Here is a 21,446-nt window from a genome sequence, read left to right as displayed (position 1 = left end):
TTTTACATAAGCGATAAGAAAATTGCAAGCGCCGATACCCCGGCTGCTATCAATTACGGCAAAGCTGTTACCGCGCGTGAGATAGTTGATAGGGGGGTTTCTCTGGACGCGGGGTATGACGTCACGTGGTGGGGTCTTCGAGCGATGGTACCAGTCAAAGGGATGTTTCTGTAAACAAATCTTTTACGTAGAGGATACTCTAGTGTGTGTGAGGGGAATGAGTGTGAGGAAAAAAGAACAGTACACCTTATACATGTAAAAGAATTTTTTTATTGTATGTTCTCTTACATCGGTGTATCAAAAACCAGAGCGAACAGCTCACAATCTATAATGTGGTTTCCGTTGAAGAATTCGCTGGCGCGTATTGCGTTCGACGCATCCTTCGTCTCAGCGGACGCGATATTCGAAAATTGCGCAACCTTTGCTTCGACTTTATCCACGACACGATCCAACTGAGCGTACGTCAGCTCGATGCAGTGATCCAGGTTAATCATGGTAAGAAACGTCGATTCGGTCATCATCAACCGTACGTCGGACGAATCCAGACACACGAGTTTGGTATCGTTCATCGCACTGAATCGCACCGTCAACGGTCCAACGGTGATAGGACGGCCGCGAACATCCTTGCAGAGACGGTCCTGAATGTCCCATCGTTGTTCGTAGAGTCCCTTCCACGTTTCAAGAGACAGGCTCAGCTCGTTTCCTCGATGATCGCCTATCGCGATCTCGACGTAGCTCGGCGGACCGACGTTGATGCCGATGTCCAGGTACTTATATCCCGTAGCCGTCAGCGCGTATCTCCTGCCCAGTATGCGAACTGCACGACGCGTGGGTAAAACGCTAAGATCACAAAAACAGTTAAGAATAGTTAAAAAATCCAAAAGTATGAGACAAAGGGGAAGATTCATAAACGTACCTAGTACATTGCTTCGGTGGAGCGTCCTGAAGCGGAACGTAATAGTTCATGCTGCTTCCCTCAGCGGAGTACATTGCTGCTGCTGCTGCTGGTTAGGTTTTGCACGCACGTACAGTGGTTGACTCAATACTGAACATGCACGTACGAACGCGTTCAATTCTTCAACCAATTATAAGAAGAGGGGAAGGGGGATTAAACGTTTTTAAGCGCCGATGTCAGCGCTGCGTACGTATAAAGTATGGAATACGGGGTGACGCAATACCGAACCTGCACGAACGTTTCGATGCTTCAACCACTTATAAGGAGAGGGGAGGGGGAATAAATTTTTCAAGCGCCGATGTCAGAGCTGCTTACGTATAAGGTATGGAATCCGTGCAACAACCGATAAAATCTCACGGGAGAGGGGAGAGGGGAAATAAGAAGAATTGTGTTTCATAAAAAAAACATTTTATTTCATATGGTAGAACCACCAATTAAACAGTTTGAATACATTTTGCAAAGCACAATTGGCTACATGTTTGTTACAACGCAAAGTATGCGTAACGTCCAGCTTATTCAAAGATGGTATATCTTCGTAGTGCGTATCGATAGTTTCGATGTAGATGTCCAGGTCGTCATCCAGGAGCAGATTCCGCAGCCATTCGTGTTTCTCGCGTCCCTTAACGTACACGACGGTATATGACGCCTCGTCCGCCACCGCCTCTGTAATCAGATCCTTAGCCCTGTTGTACGGAACCGTTCCATCGTCCCATTGTAGTCCGTGACGATTCGTCATCAGCCAGGACGCATAGCGTCTCTCCGCCTTGGTGAGACCGTACCATGGTACGCAGGGTCCAAAGATACAGTGAGATAGAATATATCCATTTCGCAGCACGGTAAACTCCATCGCGACGAAGTTTCCACTGATGATAAAACCTTGCAGATCCACGAACGTCGGTACGGACATCGTTATTACAACGCGTCGAGAGGACGATTATAATCGTTCTCACTGTATCGCGGATGTTTCTTTTTTATATAACGAGGTTCTCAATGTTGCCACACTTAGGTGATTTTGCGCACAACGTTGGTTAACGGGCTGTATTCGACCACGCGATCGTGTATGATGAGACAGTAGGCCGTCGTATTATCCAGTACGTTCTCCTTGCAATTAAATTCCAATCGCACGTCCACGGTTGCGCTCTTGACTGACTCGTTCTGTCGCGAACAATCGATAACTACGAAAGGTCCGCGAATAAGGAAATTGATAGTGGTCAGGAACGTCTCGTCGCAATCACATCCATAATACGCATTACGGAAACGCGAGTACATCTCGTAAAGGATGGCGGATCTGCCTCTGTCGAAATCCAAATTCATGTCGTCGTATGGGTAACATTCCGAGTTCAGATACAGTTTCACGTTGATTAGTTTGCAGTCGTTGAATACGGTAATGTCTTCGTTCGGTACATTTTTTCGTCCAGTCTGCAACGCGAAGATCACGTATCGCGGCTTCTCAAGTTGCGGCGCGGTCTTAACGGCCCACGAGTGCTTGGTCGTGCTCTGAAGCAGTGGATACTCGTACAGGTCCCACGATCGGAACCCCATGCTAAGGTATCGTCCACTCTCCAAGGTGCGCAGCATCGATAGCTTAGTGACTTCATCCAACAGCACGTGCGGCATTCGCCATTGTATCTTGAATATGTCGATCCGTGGCTGCGTTGCCGCATCCACCTAGACACAATTGTTGTCATTGCGCGATCGTATCAGAATCAACTCGTGACGAGCGTTGATCACCACGTGTTTGTAATCCTCACAAAAGCCTAGCAGCATGTTGAGAGGCACGCAAAAGTTGAAATCTCCCTCCACTACACGCTGATACGCAATGTCCCACCCGGCATTGGTCAGGATTAGAGCTCTATCGGGTGATAACATCGCATAGTTTTTGAGCGTGCTAGTTATGCCAACGTTTTTGTTGCGATCAATCTCCACGCCGTCAAGTTCGTAGCGAATCTCGTCGAACATGAACGCCAAGCAGTTATTTCCCAGCCTTGGAATCATGCCGTCGACTCTGTTCTACACCGTGAATTTGCCCTCGATGTACAGAAAACTTTCATGCGACAGCGTGTACAGATCCTGTTGCTGTATGGGTATTCTTATCTCGTCGCTGTGTCCGAACGTCGTGTTGGCGAACGGATTGTACGTGTGAGTCTCGATCTTGACGATGCGACCGTCGAAGATCGGCTCGTCCCCGATGTTGAAGATCGCGGTCATTTTAGATATTCCATACCGCGAATCCCAAAGATCTCAAATATGCAACGTCCGATGCTGTAAGCCTCTTCTTCTTGTTGCAACGGGATGACCGGCTGTTATCGAATGTTGACGCCGTCGGTCTCGTAAAGATTGTGTTATCGCTCGGTTGCTTCGCTCCGCTCAATACGAGCATCTCACACACGTCGTTATCGGCGTCGCACGTGCAGTCGGATGGTGATCTCTTCTCCACGAAAGTCGAGCAATCGGCCGGTCTGATCGACAACGCGTATCGTCAGATCCGTAATGCACCGTACGATAATTGGCAGGTAAATGATCTGTCTCGGCCTTTCTGATATCTTATATCCCGATGCCACGCTCGGCGAAAATTCGTGTATCGTGTACACGCGCTCGCCGTTGCTATGCGCACCCGCGGTCACGTTACATTCTACGCGAATAATGTTCACGTTGAAAATGTTGATCGACGTGTCCGATTCGTGCCATTCTCCCGGTTGCAATATCCGCTGCGATGAGAATCCCAGCAGTGAGCCAATGTTGTTTGGTTTTTTGAAATTTATTCTGTAGGCGCATTTGATCTCGCTTCTCATCGTATTACGATTAGCGCGGAACACTATCGGGTATTCGCCGCTGGTATCAACCACGTCCCATTCCTCTGATATTGCACGTTTCAAAAACTCAATTATGTCTCGCACTTCGTACGATCCTTCGGGAATCGTAATCTCCGTGTCGTCGTCGGAAAAGTAAAACTTATTATTCGAAGCGTTCACGTTCAGTATCGTGTGATAAGTCTCAAAGTCCATTAGACCGAGCTCGTAATCACCGTCGTTCAAATCTATGGCGGGAAAGTGGTTTACCGCGAGGACGCTGCTCCTCCCGGTCAGCGTGAGTGTCAGCGACATGATGGAGAAACCGCCCACCGAATACTGAATATTCACGACACCTCGTTAGGCTTTAAATTCATACTGATCGTCGACCGTCCGGAGAAACCTAAGACACGATTGTCCGCAGATGTGCTGATCGTAAGTTTGATAGGACGTTCGAGTGTACCGAATCCTCACCGCGTTACGTCCGAAATATTGCACCAGTTCCCTCGGCGGCCGGAGATCACCAAAACTGTCAAAATATATCACGTGGTCTCCCCTCTTTGCGTACGCTACCCAGTGAGTACCGGGACCCGTTGCATTGTCCAGATTCACGATACCGCTCTCGTTTCGGCGCACACCGCTCATCTGTAACGCGTTACGCATGAAAACACCCCTAAAGTACGGTACGCGCATACGTCTTGCCAGTTGATCCAATTGTACGTTGGTGGTTACGCCCGTAGGCATCCTTATCGCTTTTTTGGAGTTTTTTTCTTCGTTGCACCCTGTCCTCGTTTGTACCGGGCGAGATACAGTCCCTGGCCGTTCTTGTACGGAGCGAAATACAGTCCGCGACCTTCCATTGCGCGATGGTGGCGCTGCATTTCTTGCAGTTGATGCTGCATGGCTTTGCTGTCGTTCACCGCTTTCGCGACTCCCGCTGCTCCCGCGGCCAACGATCCGAGCGCACCCAGCATCGGTAGAATCGGCAATATACCGCCGCGTTTCGCTACAGGAAGTATTCGTTTCTTCGTCGTTCTTTTCTTCTTCGTCGTCGTTGTCTCCTTCGTTTTCAGACCCATACCGAACTTCGTCTTGGTCTTCATCGCTGCCCAGACAGCCGTGGAGGCAGCTCTCTCCCAGAGTCGAATCCCTCGCGAAAATGCGTTCTCGCGCTCTCTGGGCGAATATCCTGTCCGCCACGTGTCTCTCGGTGAGATCCCTCCTCCACGAATACGCTATGTCGTGCTCGCGGCACGCCGCGTCCAACGGATTTATACCTGGATCAACTTTGGCTAACCGTTTCTCGAGTCGCGTACCCGGACCGCAAAACTGATAGCCGGGAATGTGCAGCTCGAAAGGAAGCGCGCGATCCAGCAGACCTCCACCTCTCACTGATCCGTTCGTCGCGAGCGCTGGCATTCACGGCAATCCCTGATCAACGGTGCCGGATCGTCGATGTGCGTTTGTTGCCACGGTTGATTGTAATGTTCGCGACAACGTCAGTAAGTCTGCACATCCGAATCCGCCTTTATATGTTCCGGGAGCCTGTTCCACACGTGTTCGATATAGTTCCCGCACACTTGCAACAGAACTACCTTTGGCACAAATTGTAACTGCTCAGCGGTCAAATCGAGTATATCGGAAGAACTCGTCAGCGTGACAAACATTTTGATACTGCGCGATTCGCGGTTTCACGCGCCTATAAATAGGTGACTCCACTTCTTCACCTAAAAGTGACAAAATGAGATTTGTGCGGCAACCATTGACGATACAGGTTACGAACTGCAACGACAGATTACGACTGATGGCGGACAATGAGGAGAAACGCAAACACGGCCCGGTACTGCCGACCACCATACGCGCGATCATCTGCGGCCCCTCGAACTGCTTACCGCAGTAAAACCAACGTTCTGATAAGCCTGCTGGAGAGTCCGCACGGTGTACGTTTCGAGAACGTGTACGTATACTCGAAATCGTTGCAGCAGCCGAAATATCAGTACTTGGAAACTCTGTTGTCGTCGATAGATGAAATCGGTTACTTTACATTCTCCAATAACAGTGACGTCATTCCACCGAACGATGCGCGTCCAAACTCGATCTTCGTCTTTGATGACGTGGCGTACGATAAGTAAGATACGGTGAGAGAATACTTTGCGATGGGGCGACACTCGAACGTCGACTATTTCTATATCTGTCAGACGTACGCGAGAATACCGAAACATCTTATACGCGACAACGCGAACCTGCTGATCCTGTTCAAACAGGATGGTACCAACTTGAAACACGTGTACAACGATCACGTGAATACCGACATGTCGTACGATGACTTCTGTGCGTTGTATCGCAGTTGTTGGCAACGCAAGTACGGTTTCGTAGTGATAGACAAGGACAGCCCGCTCGCTAACGGTCGATACAGAAACGGATTTAACGTGTTTGCGATACCGCGGAACGGTTAGTCGATGATCGACAACATGGTTGGGAGTACTGATATTCGTGAGCGTGAAAAGATCGCGAGGGCGATTGAGAAAACGAGCGAATCGATCCGCAAGAAACATCGTGCTCTGAAGACCGGTAAGATCGAGAACAATATCGTGGCGCGGAGACACCTCGGACCTATTATCGAGCCACTGCAAAGAATCGTTGACAACTCGAGCACGCGTGCGATAAAGGATGAGCCGGGCGTGGCGGATAAAGTACCCTCGAAGCGCGAGCCGGACGTAGAGCTCGTAGTACCACTCATCCGGAAGCGTGAGAAGAAGAACGTGATAAGGAGTAGCGTAAAGAGGAAACGAGCGAACGACTCGTCGGATCGCGAATCAAACGAATCGAAACAGCCGCGAATAGAATCGAGCGATGCACCGGATTCGCCAACGATAACCTCTACGCCGCGCGCGACGATCGGAGCCGTACAACCGCCGCCGATGAATCTTCCAACCGAGGACGAGAACGTTTTCGAAATCACGAACGATTCGTTCGCGACGTCCGTTAAACGAGAGGTGCAAACGTCAGAGGGTCAGGAGGCGTTGCGGGCTCAATTGGGCCCGCTGAGTCAAAAGTATGTTGAGGCTGTCATACGCGGTGACCAAGACATAGATACCGTTTACGGAGTTTATTTGGACATCGATGGAATGAAGTTCGGTAGTCTTCGATTCGAGATAGACCACGACGATAACATACTTCTCGACGATGTGCGATACAGAGGTACACCTGGTCTTTACGAGCTGATTTTCAAGAGATATCCCGACGAGAACGTGTTCACGGATAACGATTTGGAAAAGTACAGGAGCATGCTGGTTGTGACGAACGCGTATGGACGCGACCACAGCGCGCGGGGTCAGGTAAAGAGTAACAGGGGGTACAAGTACAAACACGTAATCGCGCCGTTACTGCCATCTGAACCCACGAAGAAAAAGAAATCCGGACTAGGATTACCTCGTACCATGACACTGAACGACAACGTGATCGACTACGTGCACTGGGACGATCCCAACGAGCTGGTGGATCGCCTACGATTGCTCGACGCTTCGCGTCAGGCCGAAAACAACTCTCACGACAACGAGATGCTGTCGATCATCGAGGAACTTCGAGAAACTGGTATCGTTATAAATTGACATGCGTATCGTCGAGACGAACCAGTCGAGCAACGTCATTCGCATCGAAGAAATATCTCTCTCACCAAAATTTGAACATGAAGGATTACCAGGGCGCGCTAAACGATCTTCGAAAGGGGCTCACAGATTTCCAAAGAGTAGTCAACGAATACAACACTCCTCCCCCACTCCCCCCGCGGGACACGCTAAATAATCTTCGACAGGCGCTCACGGATCTCAAAAGTATGGCTGAAGAAGGCAAAAGACAGGGCCCTCAAGTCCCTCCGCGGAGACTCCCACTTCCCCCGCGGAGCTCCAGCCTCAGCGAATCGCGCAACAAGTAACAGGCGACCGCGAATAGCTCACCAACAGGTACCAAACAGGTACCGAACAGCTCAAAAACAGATATCGAACAGGTACCGAACAGCTCAACAACAGATATCGAACAGCTATCGAACGTGTACGAACGTGTATCAAACAGCTAACGAACAGTTAACGAACGGTTATCGAACGTGTATCAAACAGCTAACGAACAGGTACAAACTTGTTTGAACGTGTACCGAACGAGAACGCACGTTTTAAGAATCGCGCGGGTGATATCATTATAAAGTGACACGCGTATCAGCAAGACGAACCAGTCGATCAACGGCACTCGCATCGAAGGAATATCTCTCACCAAATTTGAACATAAAGGATTATCAGGGCGCGCTAGACGATCTGCGAAGTATGTCCGATAGCAAAAGAGAGGGCCCTCCAGTCCCCCCGAAGAGCATCCCTCCCCCACTCCCCCCACGCCGCCCTCCCCCCATACCGCCCCCGCAGAGCTCCAGCCTCGGCGAATCGTCCTGGAATAACTCTGGAAGGAATACAAACCCCTTCCTTCCCCCGCGGAGCTCCGGCCTCGGCGAATCGCCCTGGAATAACTCTGGAAGGAGTACGAACCCCTTCCTGTAGTAACGGACGACCGCGACAACAGCTCAACAACAGGTACCGAACGTGTATCAAACAGGTAGCGAACGGCTATCGAACGTGTATCAAACAGGTATGAACGGCTATCGAACGTGTATCAAACAGCTAACGAACGGCTCAGGAACAGGTACGAACGTGTATCGAACAGGTACCAACGGCTTTGTAACGTAATGTAACTATCTTCGCGCATATTACGTGCCGACCAGTCGATGATTTGTACCCGTCAAAACATGAATTCCGAAGGACGTAAGAAGGGTGCCGTTAGTTCCGAGAAGCGGCAACTCGTCGAGGAGCTGCATGCCCCGGCGAGACGAAATTTTCCACGAAGACGCGTCATAGTTCAGGGATACGATGACCTGTGGCAGGCAGACTTAGTCGAGATGCGCCCGTACTCGCGTTTCAACAGAGGTTACCACTACATACTCACCATCATCGATGTGTTGAGCAAGTACGCATGGGCCGTGCCGCTCAAGAGCAAAGGCGGAAGCGAAACGGCTGCGGCTATCGCCCAGATAATTCGAGAGAGCAAGAGATGTCCGAAAAACTTGCACACCGATATGGGGAAGGAAATTTACAATACCGACGTGCAACGACTCACGAGGAAACACGACATCAATCATTATTCCACGTATTCGGTGTTGAAGGCATCGGTCGTCGAGCGATTCAATCGTACGCTGAAAAACGCCATGTGGCAGATGTTTACGCTCAACGGAAATTACAAGTGGGTCGACGCGCTACCGCGGCTCGTCAAGGAGTACAACACCCAAAAACATCGAACGATCGGCATGCGACCCGTCGACGTAACCCCTGCGGAGGCTGAGAGACTCTTAGCTACTGTATACAGCGCGATAAAGATAGCGGCTCCAGCAAGGTTCAAAATAGGCGAGTCGGTACGCGTCAGCAAATACAAGACGGTCTTCGAGAAGGGTTACGTGCCAAACTGGACCACCGAGGTATTCAAGATCGTCAAAGTACAACGTACCAACCCCGTGACCTATCTGCTCGATGACTATCGCGACAAACCGGTTGCCGGAGCGTTCTACGAGCACGAGTTGCATCGCGCGAGGTATCCGGACGTGTACCTCGTGGAGAAAGTACTGCGCAGAAGAGGTGACGAGGTCTACGTGAAGTGGCTGGGATTCGATGGATCGCACAATTCGTGGATACACAAAGACAATGTCGTTTAATACTTTTATTATTATTTTTCACAAACGTATAAAATATATAAATGTATAACTATATGACAGTATATTGATACATTATATGAAAACATATGGAATACAATAACTCTTTATTATCCTTATCCTACATATTTTACAACGGTATCCGGAAATGTCCCCACGGTAACGTATCGGTCGTATCGGGTACGACGTAGCGCTTATCGTCGTACGGACTCAGAGCGATTTTCGTCTCGCGAACGGTGTACACGTTATGCAGCTTCAATGTTATACGCGATTGATCTCGAGTCATTTCTATGTAGTCTTTCAAACACTGCATGTAATCATCGAACGCTATCGTTCGCGCGACTACATTCGTCTTAACACCTTTCGCTTTCTTCGTATCTTTTTTACCGTCTACTTTCAAAGCGTACATTTTCGCTCTGAGCCCCACGAATTCCGTCATGATCGCGCCGTTGTTCTCATTTTTCATTAAACCTGGTACTTTTTTATTCGCGAGCGGTATTCCGTATACGTTGTCGGATGCGTAATCGCTTGTACCAAATTGTGCAATGTCGCGTTTCATTTGCTCGTACATGTCCTCGCACTCGATATGATAAATTAAACTGTCGGTATCCGTGTACGTAACCTTACACTTCTCGCGATAAAGGGGTAACATGTACTCGTGGTGAAATTCGTACAAACAGACCTTGGATACGTCGAGGATGCACATACCCACGTAGATCGGTTTGTTGAACTTCACCTCGAGCTTACGCATCTCGATCGCGACCAGGTTTTCCGAAAAGACGCTGCAACTGTGGAAATTCGGTTTCGCGATCATTGCCTCCGCGCCGTATGGTCCGTTCCATTTCGTTAATAGTTTAACATCCACGTGATTGTGCACGTTCTCCATGGTTTTACCGAATACCGCGTTGTTCATTAGTTTGTACAAATTTTTCTTAAAGTCAGTTTTCGCTGCCGTTCTAAATCGCGTATTTAGTTCGATGTAATCGCGAAGCCATGGAGATTGCGCGAATTCTAATACGCGATGTATTTTTGTGACGCGAAGACCGTGACGCGTACACTGCTGCAAGTTGCGATAATGAATGACGTACCGCTTCTTATCGTACACAGTTGCGAGCAGCTTATCCTGCCGTTTACCCGGCGGCTTATCGCGCGTCGGGCAGAACGGAAGGTCGACGTGCGCGTCGTGCAGCTGTTGCGGATACTCGAGATCGACTTCGAGAATGTACCCTTTCGATGAATCAGGAGCGATAGCGTTCACGTCGAAATTGGAAGTGTCATCGACCCATCGAAATTCGGCATAGGGCAGTGGTTGACACATTGCCCAACCGTACAAGTTATTAACGTCGTAATACATGAGATACGACGAAGGTTTCGATGGGTCGTACGACTGCATGTACTTGTTGTTGGCTTGCGCGTACCTGTTCGAACATTGGCTCAGGTCGCCGCGTATACCGCGTTCTATGTACATGACCATATCGATATCGGTAAGAAGTTCGAAGTTTATACGCGTATGCTTGAGCATCGCGTTCCCCGTAAAACCGGGCAGAGTGTAATATACGTGGGATCAAGACCGTAACTATTGATGCAGCTATCGCGGAAATTTTCGAATACGTCGGTCAACAACAAGACATCCGTTTTCAAGTACAAATCGCTGTACTCGCCGAGCGTTCAAATGGCGAACCGCTGCCAGATGTTCTCGGCGTGCGCGTAATCGCTCTCGGATACCGTATCACCGGTCAGAGAACTATAGAACAATTCGCGCGGCGGTAGGCGAGTATCCTCTAATTTTTCGGCGCAATCCACGTACTCGTAAGGGAACACGCCCTTTCGCGTAAGTAAATCAAAGTCGTCAGCCGACAATTTTGCAAATTCGGATCGTACGATTCGGAGTTTATCGTTATTTAAATAAGATGACAATTTATCGAGACTGCTGCTTAGGAATTTAAATGAATCAATGAACCGCAATTGCATGTGGTTATGCCATGTTTTATTGCCATCGAACCCGTAAACGTGTTTCGTGAACGAAATATACTTTTCTTTATTAATAGGCAATACATCGACATTGCCCTTGAAATTGCTAGCCAGTTTTTTGACACTGAAATGTGCGTCGTAGCCGGATAAATTATGGAACACTATCGGAATAGTATGCGAATCTCTGTAATTTAGGTTACATTTCGCGTGCGCGGGACCTCTGTACCGACCGGTCAGGTGGCAATGATCACGAACCCGCGTGTCGTCCGGCGCGAACGGTTTCTCGCAGATATGATACTGCGTCGCGCTATTGAATTTTTCGCGCTCATCTTGGGTTAATTCTACCATGGAGACATTTCTCGACAAAGTCGCTTTCACGCGATACGCTAAACTTCTTAATTCTTCGACGAACCACGATATACAATCGGTATCGCGACGGGATCGGTACTCGGATAGCGAGTCGTCTTAGGAGCACCGCACATAATACCCGATGCTGAATACCCGGTGACGCTGATACAGCTTCGGGTCGTCCTTCTCCTCCGTCTTCTGCAGGATGCACTCCAGATCGGCGTACACGACGAACGGCATTCGTTTCTTCCTGTTGTAGTTGGTGAAACTTAGCCACTTGTCCTCTTCGTTGGGTAAGACGATGGTGCATTCGTTCATCTTGCTGCAATCCACGGAGTGGGCCTCCAATCTCTCATTAGTGTAGAAGTAGTGTAGACATCTGCAAGAATAAAAGAAAGTACCTATTAATTCCTGACATTGCATACGTATTTATTCATTATATACAGGTATACTAACGCTACTTACCGATCACAAATGTATATTTGCCCATTCTTCTTATTTATCTGGCAACTCACTAAGCGCGATAGATTCTTGATGCACGCGAAATGTCCCACGTTGTTGTCCTGCGCATCTTGCACGTACAGCAGATTCGCGTGCTCATCCTTCTTCTCTTGGATGGTATACACGTTTATGGAGATGTCGTTCAGACGTTCGAACTTCACAATGTTCTTCAGCGTTATGGGAAACTCTATGCCCTGGAGATTCAGCACCGTCGTGTAGTGCGGGTACGAAGATTCGCGTTCCGTGTTTCTTTCCGCAGGATAAAGAGCGGCGACCACTAACCACGCGAAGCACGCATTGTCCATCGTTCGCACGTTCACCACTGCTTTCTTCGACTTTATCTCCTCCGATACCTTGATGTAACATCCCGCGTGCAAGGGATTGTACTTGTTCACGTTGATGATCAGGTTCAATATACGCGACAACGCCCATCCGCTATCGCGCTCCTGGAACTCTTCGAGGATTGCCAAGGTGGGCTCGATCACGTGCTGCTCGTACCATTCTTGCAGATCAGACGTAGCGAAGAGGACACGATTTTTCGTGTTGATGCTTTTATTAGCGGTCTTCTCACCCGACACGAACACACCGTTGAACACGGTATTCACTTTTACGCTGTTGTATTGTTCAATAGCGTTGCGCACATGCTCCAGCACTATGCTTCTAGCGTCTTCCAGGAATCGTCGCGTCTCGATGTAATTCGCGTTGATCACCGCACCGATTAATATACGGTTTTCAAACGCGGTATCAATCTCTCGCCATGAGAGTTCTGCGCTGGAAGGCTGTTCGGCGTAATCACCACCACCACCACCACCACCACCGAAATGTATAAAGCGTCTTTTCAAACGCTTCTTCAATCCCTCGAGCCGCGCGATTCGAGCCACTAACGATTGTATATTTCCGATGGATAGCCGCGGACGCTTGGCACGACTCTTTTCTTCCAATTGTTCAATCCTCCAACAGGTCATGTTCACTCTGCTCCATGTTTCCGTAGCACTTCTCACTGACAACTTTTCTATGGAACGCTCGTAACCAACTGTGGTGCTAAACCTTTTTTTCCGTTTGATTATATGACATCTCCGTCTCTTTCCACCCTGCGGCCACATTCTTTGATTGCAGCCGACGGTTGAAGACCCACGTGCCAGAGGACACTTGAGAGGACACCCGCCCCGCCCCACACCCTTCCGAGCCCCATGGGTTAGAATCCGGGTACCGGCGCCCCGAAGAATTTTTAACGGATTTTTTTATCTATCGAATATCTCATGCGCGGTAACGTCGTTTGTCGTAATTGATAGCAGTCGGGGTATCTCTATCGACTATCTCACGCGCGGTAACGTCTTTGTCGTAATTGATAGCAGCCGGGGTATCGGCTCTTGCAATTTTCTTATCGCTTATGTAAAACAATATCATGGTGTTCCTAGTAGTCTGTTTACATAAACATCCCTTTGACCGGTACCGGCGCTCGAAGACCCCCCGCGTCCAGAGATCCCCCCGCACCCCCCCTCGGAGCCTTTGTGTTAGCGGACCCCCCTCCCCCTCCCTGCACTCCCTCGAAGGTCCTGCCCCCTCCCCGCACCCCTCGGAGGTCCTGCCCCCTCCCCGCACCCCCCTTCGGAGCCCCTGAGTTAGATCTCTCCCTTACCATACTACTGACACATGACTTTTAAGCGTATTGTAAACGTTAGGGAATCTTTTATTCACTTGATCTATTTTGTCATTAAACTCTGCAACTCTGCTGTCTATTTTCCGATCAAGACTGTCTCGGTGGAAATCTAACATGGCGATTTTTTTCTGCATATCGATGATTTCCTTCTTGAGCTCTTCATATTTAACTCCTAAAGTATCGATGCTCTTCTCCATATTAGATTTTGCAGCAATGTTATCACTCGTCTGCAATAACGTTTCAGACTCGCTGATCGTCATCTTCGCGTTACAAGTAACACCGCTCGATTGACTCACGTGCCCGATGGTACGTTCAATTTATAATAAGTCCATCCTCGCGAAGTTCGTTCCACGTTCGATACACGTTCAAACACGTTCGTTCCACGTTCAAACACGTTCGTTAGCCGTTGTTGAGCTGTTTATACACGTTCGATACACATTCAAACACGTTCAAAAGCCGTTCGCTATCTGTTCAAACACGTTCGATACACGTTTAAACACGTTCGATATACGTTCGTTCCACGCTCTTAAAACTTGCGTTCTCGTTCGTTCCATGTTCTTAACTCGTTCGTTCCACGTTCTTGACCCGTTCATCAGCGTTCAAAAGCCGTTCCTGAGCCGTTTATACACGTTTGATACACGTTCGATGCGAGTGACGTTGACGGATTGATTCACCCCGACGATACACGAGTCAATTTATTATGAGGCCAGCTTCGCGAAGTTCCTCGATGATCGACAGCATCTCGTTGTCGTGAGAGTTGTGTCCAGCTTGACGCGAAGCGTTGAGCAATCGTAGGCGATCCACCAGCTCGTTGGGATCGTCCCAGTGCACGTAATCGATCGCATTGTCGTTCAGTGTCATAGCGCGGGGTAATCCTCTTCCGGATTTCGTCTTAGGTTCAATTGATAGTAACGGTGCGATTATGAATCTGTACTTGTGTCCCTTGTCACTCTTTACCCGACCTTGCGCGCTGTGATCGCGTCTATACGCGTTCGTCACCAGCAGCATGCTCCTGTACTTTTCCAAATCGTCATCCGTGAACATTTCGTCATCGGGAAGTCTCTTGAAAATCAGCTCGTACAGACCAGGTGTACCTTTGTATCGAACATTGTCGAGAATTATATGATCTTCGTGGTCTACATCGAACGGCTTACAACCGAACTTCATTCCATCGTTGCTCAAATAAACTCCGTAAACGTTATCTATGTCTTTGTCACCGCGTATGACAGCCCCGATGTACTTTTAGCCCAGTGGATCCAATTGAGCTCGCAACGTTTCTTGACCCTCTGGCATTTGCACTTCTCGTTGAACGGACGTCGCGAACGATTCGTTCGTGGTTTCGAAAATGCTCTCGTCCTCGGTTGGAAGATTCATCGGCGATTGTACGGTTCCAATCGTCGTAAGCGGTGTAGAGGTTATCGTTGGCGCATCCGGTGCATCGCTCGATTCGGTTCGAGGCTGTTTCGATTTATGTGATTTGCGACCCAACGAGCCGTTCACTAGTTTTCTCTTTATCCCAGTCCTTATCACATTCTTCTTCTCACGCTTCGGGGCGCGTAGTATTTCAAGCCCTACATCTGGCTCGCGCTTCGGGGTGTAGGGTACTTCAACCGCCACGTCCGACTCGTCCTTCACCGCACGTATACACGAGTTGTCAACGATCTTTTGCAGTGGCTCGATAATAGGTCCGAGGTGTCTCCTTACCGCGATATCATCCTCGAATCTACCAGTCTTCAGAGCACGATGTTTCTTGCGGATCGATTCACTCGTTTTCTCAATCTCCTTCACAATCTTTTCACGCTCGCGTATATCATTGCTTCCAACCATGTTGTCGATCGTTTGCGTTTCACCCCGACAGGATATCGACGACTAATCGCTCTGTGGTACCGCAAATTCGTTAAATCCTCTTCTGTACCGCCCGTTAGCGAGCGCACTATCCTTGTCTATCACTAAGAATCCATACTCGCGTTGCCAATAACTGTGGCACAATGAACAAAAATCACCGTACGGCATGTCGGTATTCACGTGATCATTGTACACGTGTTTCAAGTTGGTACCATCCTGTTTGAATAGGATCAGCAGGTTCGCGTTGTCACATATAAGATGTTTCAGTATTCTCGCATACGTCTGACAGAGATAGAAACAGTCGACGTTTGAGTGACGTCCCATCGAGAAGTATTCTCTCACCGTATCCTGCTTATCACACGCCACGTCATCAAAGAAGAAGATCGAGTTTGGACGTGCCTCGCTCGGTGGAATGACGTCACTGTTATTGGAGAATGTAAAGTAACCGATTTCATCTATCGACGACAACAGTTTCCAAGTACTGATATTTCGGCTGCTGCAACGATTTCGAGTATACGTACACGTTCTCGAAACGTACACCATGCGGACTTTCCAGTAAGCTTATCAGAACGTTGGTTTTACCACAGTTCGAGTGGCCACAGATGATCGCACGTATAGTGGTTGGCAGCACCGGGCCATGTTTGCGTTTCTCCTCATTGTCTCCCATCTGTCGTAATCTGCCGTCGCAGTTTGTAACCCGTATCGTCAATGGTTGCCGCACGAATCCTATTTTGTCACTGCTAGGTGCGGAGTCACACTCATATTTATAGACGCGTGAAACCGCGACTCGCTCAGTATCAAAATGTTTTTCACGCTAACGAGTCCTTCCGATATACTCGGTTTAATCGCTGAGCAGTTGCAATTTGTGCCAAAGGTAATTCTGTTGCGGGAGTGCGAGGACTATATCGAACACGTGTGGAACAAGCTCCCGGAACATATAAAGGCGGATGCAGAGGTGCAGACTTACCGTCGTTGTTATGAACATTACAATCAACTGTGGCAACGAACGCACATCGACAGTCCGGCACCGTTGATCAGGGATTGCGGTGAATGTCAGCGCTTGCGACGAACGAATCAGTGAGAGGTGGAAGTTTGCTGAATCGCACGATAAACGCGCTTCCTTTCGAGCTGTACATTCCCAGCTATCAGTTTTGCAGTCCGGGTACACGACTCGCGAAACGGTTAGCTAGAGGTAATCCGGGCATAAATCCGTTGGACGCGGCGTGCCGCGAGCACGACATAGCGTATTCTCGGAGTAAGGATCTCACCGAGAGACACGCGGCGGATAGGATACTCTCCAAAAGAGCGCGAGAACGCATTTTCGCGAGGGATTCGACTCTGGGAGAGAGAGTCGCCTCCACGGCTGTCTGGGCAGCGATGAAGGCCAAGACGAAGTTCGGTATGGGTCTGAGGACGACGAAGAAGAAGAAGACGAAGAAACGGATTCTTCTGGTGGCGAAACGCGGCGGCATGCTACCGCTGTTGCCGTTGTTGGGAGCAATCAGATCATTGACCGGCGGAGCGGCGGGAATCGCCAAAACAATGAACGATAGCAGGGCCATCCAACGTCAGCTAGAAGAGATGAAGCGTCATAATAGAGCCATGGAAGAGATCAAGCGTCATAATACGGCTATGGAAGGACGTGGACTTTATCTCGGTCCGTACAAGCATAGACAGGGGATCTCGACGAAGAAAAAAAAAACGTTAAAGAGACGCTAGAATTACCATTGGGTGAGACCATTAATTTACAGTTAGAGCAACTGGCGAGGCGTATGCGTGTGCCTTTCTTTCGCGGCGTTTTCATGCGCAATTCTTTACCGATGAGCGGTGTACGTCGAAACGAGAGCGGTATCGTGACTTTGGATGATGTGGATGGCCCCGGTACTCATTGGGTAGCGTATGCAAAGAGATGCGACCGCGTCCTATATTTCGACAGTTTCGGTAATCTTCAACCGCCCAAGGAGTTAGTCCAATATCTTGGCGGCAATGCAGTGAAGATCGAGTACAACCGCACATCCTATCAGAAGTATAATCAGAGAATTTGCGGTCAATTGAGTCTGCAGTTTCTCTAGACAGTGGACGAATTTAAGGTTTGACGATCCAGTGCAGTGGCTCAGTATTCTCTCTGCATTTTGTGAAACATGTCGTTGACACTCACGCTGACCGGGAAGAGTAGCATCCTCGCGGCAAACTACTTTCCAGCCATAGATTTGAGCGATGGTGATTACGAACTCGGTCTGATTGTCTTCGAAACGTATCACACGATACCGAACGTGAACGCTTTGAATAATAAATTCTACTATGGTGATGATGATAAGGAGATTACGATTCCCGATGGATCATATGAATTGAACATAATAAACCAATATCTAAACCGCACGCTCATACACTCGCAACGTGTGAAACGTCCCGTTGACGGTGCACGACGCAGCATCACGCATCTGACGAAACGAAAGGACGACAACGATGAGGATTATTCGATAGTATTGCGCGCTAATCACAGTACGATGAAGAGTGAAATCAAGTGCGCATACAGAGTGAATTTCAACAAACCTAACAACATAGGATCGCTGCTAGGATTCTCTGCGAATCGTATCTTACAACCGGGAAAATGGCACGAATCGGATGTGCCGATAAAAATAATGAATGTAAACATTATTCGTGTGGAATGCAGCGTGACTGCCGGTGCATACAGCAATGGCAGACGCGTGCACACGATACATGAATTCTCGCCGAGGGTGGCACCAGGATATAAGATATCAGAAACGCCTGCGCAGATCATTTACCTTCCGATCATCGTCAGGAGCGTTACGGAGCTAACGATACGCGTTGTAGATCAAGAGGGACGACTACTCGATTTTCGCGGCGAGGAGATTACCATTAGACTGCACGTGCGGCGGCGGCAAACGTAACAGAACGTGGGAGCGTTGGTGATGCTCGTGTTAAACGACAATTTTGCGAGAGGTAATATTTTTCCGATGAAGTCAACTGCTGTTACGGTATCAAGTGATAATACAACTCAACAACCTGATAAAAGAAGGAAGCTCACCGCATCGAACGTTGCATTTTTGAGATCTTTGGGTTTCGCGGTACGAAATATTTAAAATGACAGAGATTCTCAACATCGGGGACAAGCCGATCTTTGATGATCGTATCGTAAAAATCGAGACTCACACGTACAATCCGTATGCCAATACGACGTTCGGACACAGCGACGAGGTACGAATACCCATACAGCAACAGGATTTATACACGTTACCATGCGAGAGTTTTCTCTACGTCGAGGGTAAATTAACGATAAAGAAACCCGCAGCGAATAAGCGTGTGGTATTGGAGAACAATTGCGTAGCGTTCATGTTCGACGAGATTCGCTACGAACTCAACGGTGTGGACATAGATCGCAGCAGAAACGTTGGAATAACCTCCACTCTGAAAAACTATGTATCTCTAACAACAACAATGAATGAGATGTTGAAGAATGCCGGATGGGATATCGCGAATTTTTCAAACGGTGAAAAGGGCCACTTCAACTTTTGTGTACCGCTTAGAATGCTGCTGGGATTTTGTGAAGACTATAGGCGTGTGGTGATTAATGCACGTCATGAATTGATTCTCATACGCTCACGCAACGACAATAATTGTCTAAGAGGAGATGCCGAAATTCAGCCTGAGATTGAATTACTCAGAGTACAGTGGCGTATGCCCCACGTCGCATTGAATGAGATCAACAAGCTGGCTATGCTACGAACTCTGGAGAGTGGAAGATTTCTAAGCATGAGTTTCCGCTCGTGGGATCTGCAAGAATTTCCTCTGCTGCAGAGTACGACTAAGCATTCGTGGACCGTCAAGGCAACAACGCAACTCGAGAAGTCGCGATACGTCATCTTTGCGTTGCAAACTGGTCGAAAGAATAACATAACGAGATCGATAACTCGATTCGACGATTGCAAATTAACTAACGTGAAACTTTATCTAAACTCGGAATTTTATCCATACGACGATTTCGGCAAGAAGAGATACGCCATCTTGTATGATATGTACGCGCGGTTTTACAAATCATATTATGGAGGCAATCATGATGAGGCGCTTCTTCTCATCGACAAATTTGGATTTTGCGGCCCCTTCGTCATCATCGATTGTTCGCGACAGAGCGAATCTGTGAAGACTACCACCGTTGACGTGCGATTAGAGGTCGACTGCATGGAAGACATACCGGCAAATACTACAGCCTACTGTCTCATCATACACGATCGCGTGGTCGAATACGCCCGTTGACCAACGTTGTGCGCAGAATCACTTAAGCGCGCGACAACATCTAGAACCTGACATATATAAAACATGCGCGATTCATCGAAAACGATTGTAGTCGTCTTCTTCTCAACGCGTTGATACAACAACGACCAACCATGTCCGTACCACGTTCGTGGATCTGCAAGGCTTCATCGTCGGCGGGAACTTTGTCGTGAAGGAGGTTGCCGTGCTGAGAAATGGAAATATTCTCTCTCACTACATTTTTGGACCTTGCGGACCATGGCGCGGTCTCACCAGAGCGGAGAGATCGCAAGCCTCTTGGCTGATGGCGCATCATCATGGAATGCGATGGGAGGATGGAACGATTCCGTACTGTTGGGCTAGGCGTTTGATCACGAAGGCGGTGATGGACGACGAAGCACCACCCATCGTATACGTCATGGGACTCGAGAAACGCGAATGGTTGCGGAATCTGCTTCTGGATGATGATGATGATATCTACATCGAGACTATTGACGCTCACTACGAGGACATACCATCTTTGAATAAACTGGACGTTATACACACTTTACGTTGTAACAAACATGTATCACACTGCGCTTTGCAAAATGTATTTAAAATGTTTAACTGGTGGTCTCAGCATAAAAATAAAATATATTATATATAAAATACGTTTTCCATTTTTTACTTCCTTTTCTCCTTTTACAGTAAAGAATCCCCTCCCCAATTGCTGTAAAGAATCCCCTCCTCTGCTAAAAATTGTATACATGTTCGAACCTGTTCGCGCACGTTTGGTTTAGATAATCCCCTCCCCTTGTTGCGGTAAAGAATCCCCTCCCCTGTGGTAAAGAATTGTATATATACGCGTTCAGACGTGTTCGCGCACATTCAGTTTTACATCAGCCATAGCGTGTGAAAAACCTCGATTCCCGCAGCAGCAAGTACACCGTTCAAGGAAACAGCATGAACTATTACGTTCCATACGTTCCGCCTCAGGATGCTGAAACTCCATCGAAAAAATGTACCACGTAAGTTATAGAATTCACCTTTGTCTTATACTTTGATTTTTTTAATTTATAGAGAAAGTATTTTTATTCATGATTTTTTTTCCCATAGCGTTTTACCCACACGTCGTGCGATTCGCATACTGGGCAGGAGATACGCGCTGACGGCTACGGGGTATAAATATTTGGAAATCGGTATCAACGTTGGTCCGTCGAGCTGTATCGAGATTGCGATAGGAGATAATCGCGGGAACGAGCTGATTCTGTCTCTCGAAACGTGGAAAGGACTCTACAAACAACGATTGGATATTCAGTACCATCTCTACAATGATGTTCGCGGTCGCCCTATCAGCGTTGGACCGTTGACGGTGCGATTCAG

General features: G+C 48.4%; 2 protein-coding genes and 1 pseudogene across 2 annotated transcripts; all 3 read right to left on the bottom strand.

Annotated features, from left to right (window-relative positions):
• Nucleotides 1-284: 284 nt before the first annotated feature.
• Nucleotides 285-908, bottom strand: LOC113562423. The gene has a single exon (XM_026971857.1). It carries the CDS (start codon nucleotides 906-908, stop codon nucleotides 285-287), a length of 624 nt encoding a protein of 207 aa, XP_026827658.1.
• A 1,049-nt stretch (nucleotides 909-1,957) lies between these two features.
• LOC113562422 lies at nucleotides 1,958-2,950 on the bottom strand. Its single transcript, XM_026971856.1, has 2 exons — nucleotides 2,687-2,950; nucleotides 1,958-2,623 (listed from the first exon to the last, which is right to left on the bottom strand). The coding sequence occupies exons 1-2, from the start codon at nucleotides 2,948-2,950 to the stop codon at nucleotides 1,958-1,960; spliced, it is 930 nt and encodes a 309-aa protein (XP_026827657.1).
• A 5,544-nt stretch (nucleotides 2,951-8,494) lies between these two features.
• LOC113562420 lies at nucleotides 8,495-10,400 on the bottom strand (annotated as a pseudogene).
• Between the last annotated feature and the right edge of the window lie 11,046 nt (nucleotides 10,401-21,446).

Source organism: Ooceraea biroi, chromosome 8 (genome assembly GCF_003672135.1).
Source record: "Ooceraea biroi isolate clonal line C1 chromosome 8, Obir_v5.4, whole genome shotgun sequence".
NCBI lineage: Eukaryota > Metazoa > Arthropoda > Insecta > Hymenoptera > Formicidae > Ooceraea > Ooceraea biroi.
Note: the sequence above shows the minus strand (reverse complement) of the source record. Positions and strands in the feature narration are given on the sequence as shown.

Bases quoted from the DNA above. Each gene is read 5' to 3' on its own strand.
- LOC113562423 (XM_026971857.1), bottom strand. From the start codon at position 908: ATGAATCTTCCCCTTTGTCTCATACTTTTGGATTTTTTAACTATTCTT.
- LOC113562422 (XM_026971856.1), bottom strand. From the start codon at position 2,950: ATGATTCCAAGGCTGGGAAATAACTGCTTGGCGTTCATGTTCGACGAG. The intron at 2,624-2,686 runs GTGATCAACGCT...AATTGTGTCTAG, and splicing joins GTGAGGATTACAAACACGTG to GTGGATGCGGCAACGCAGCC.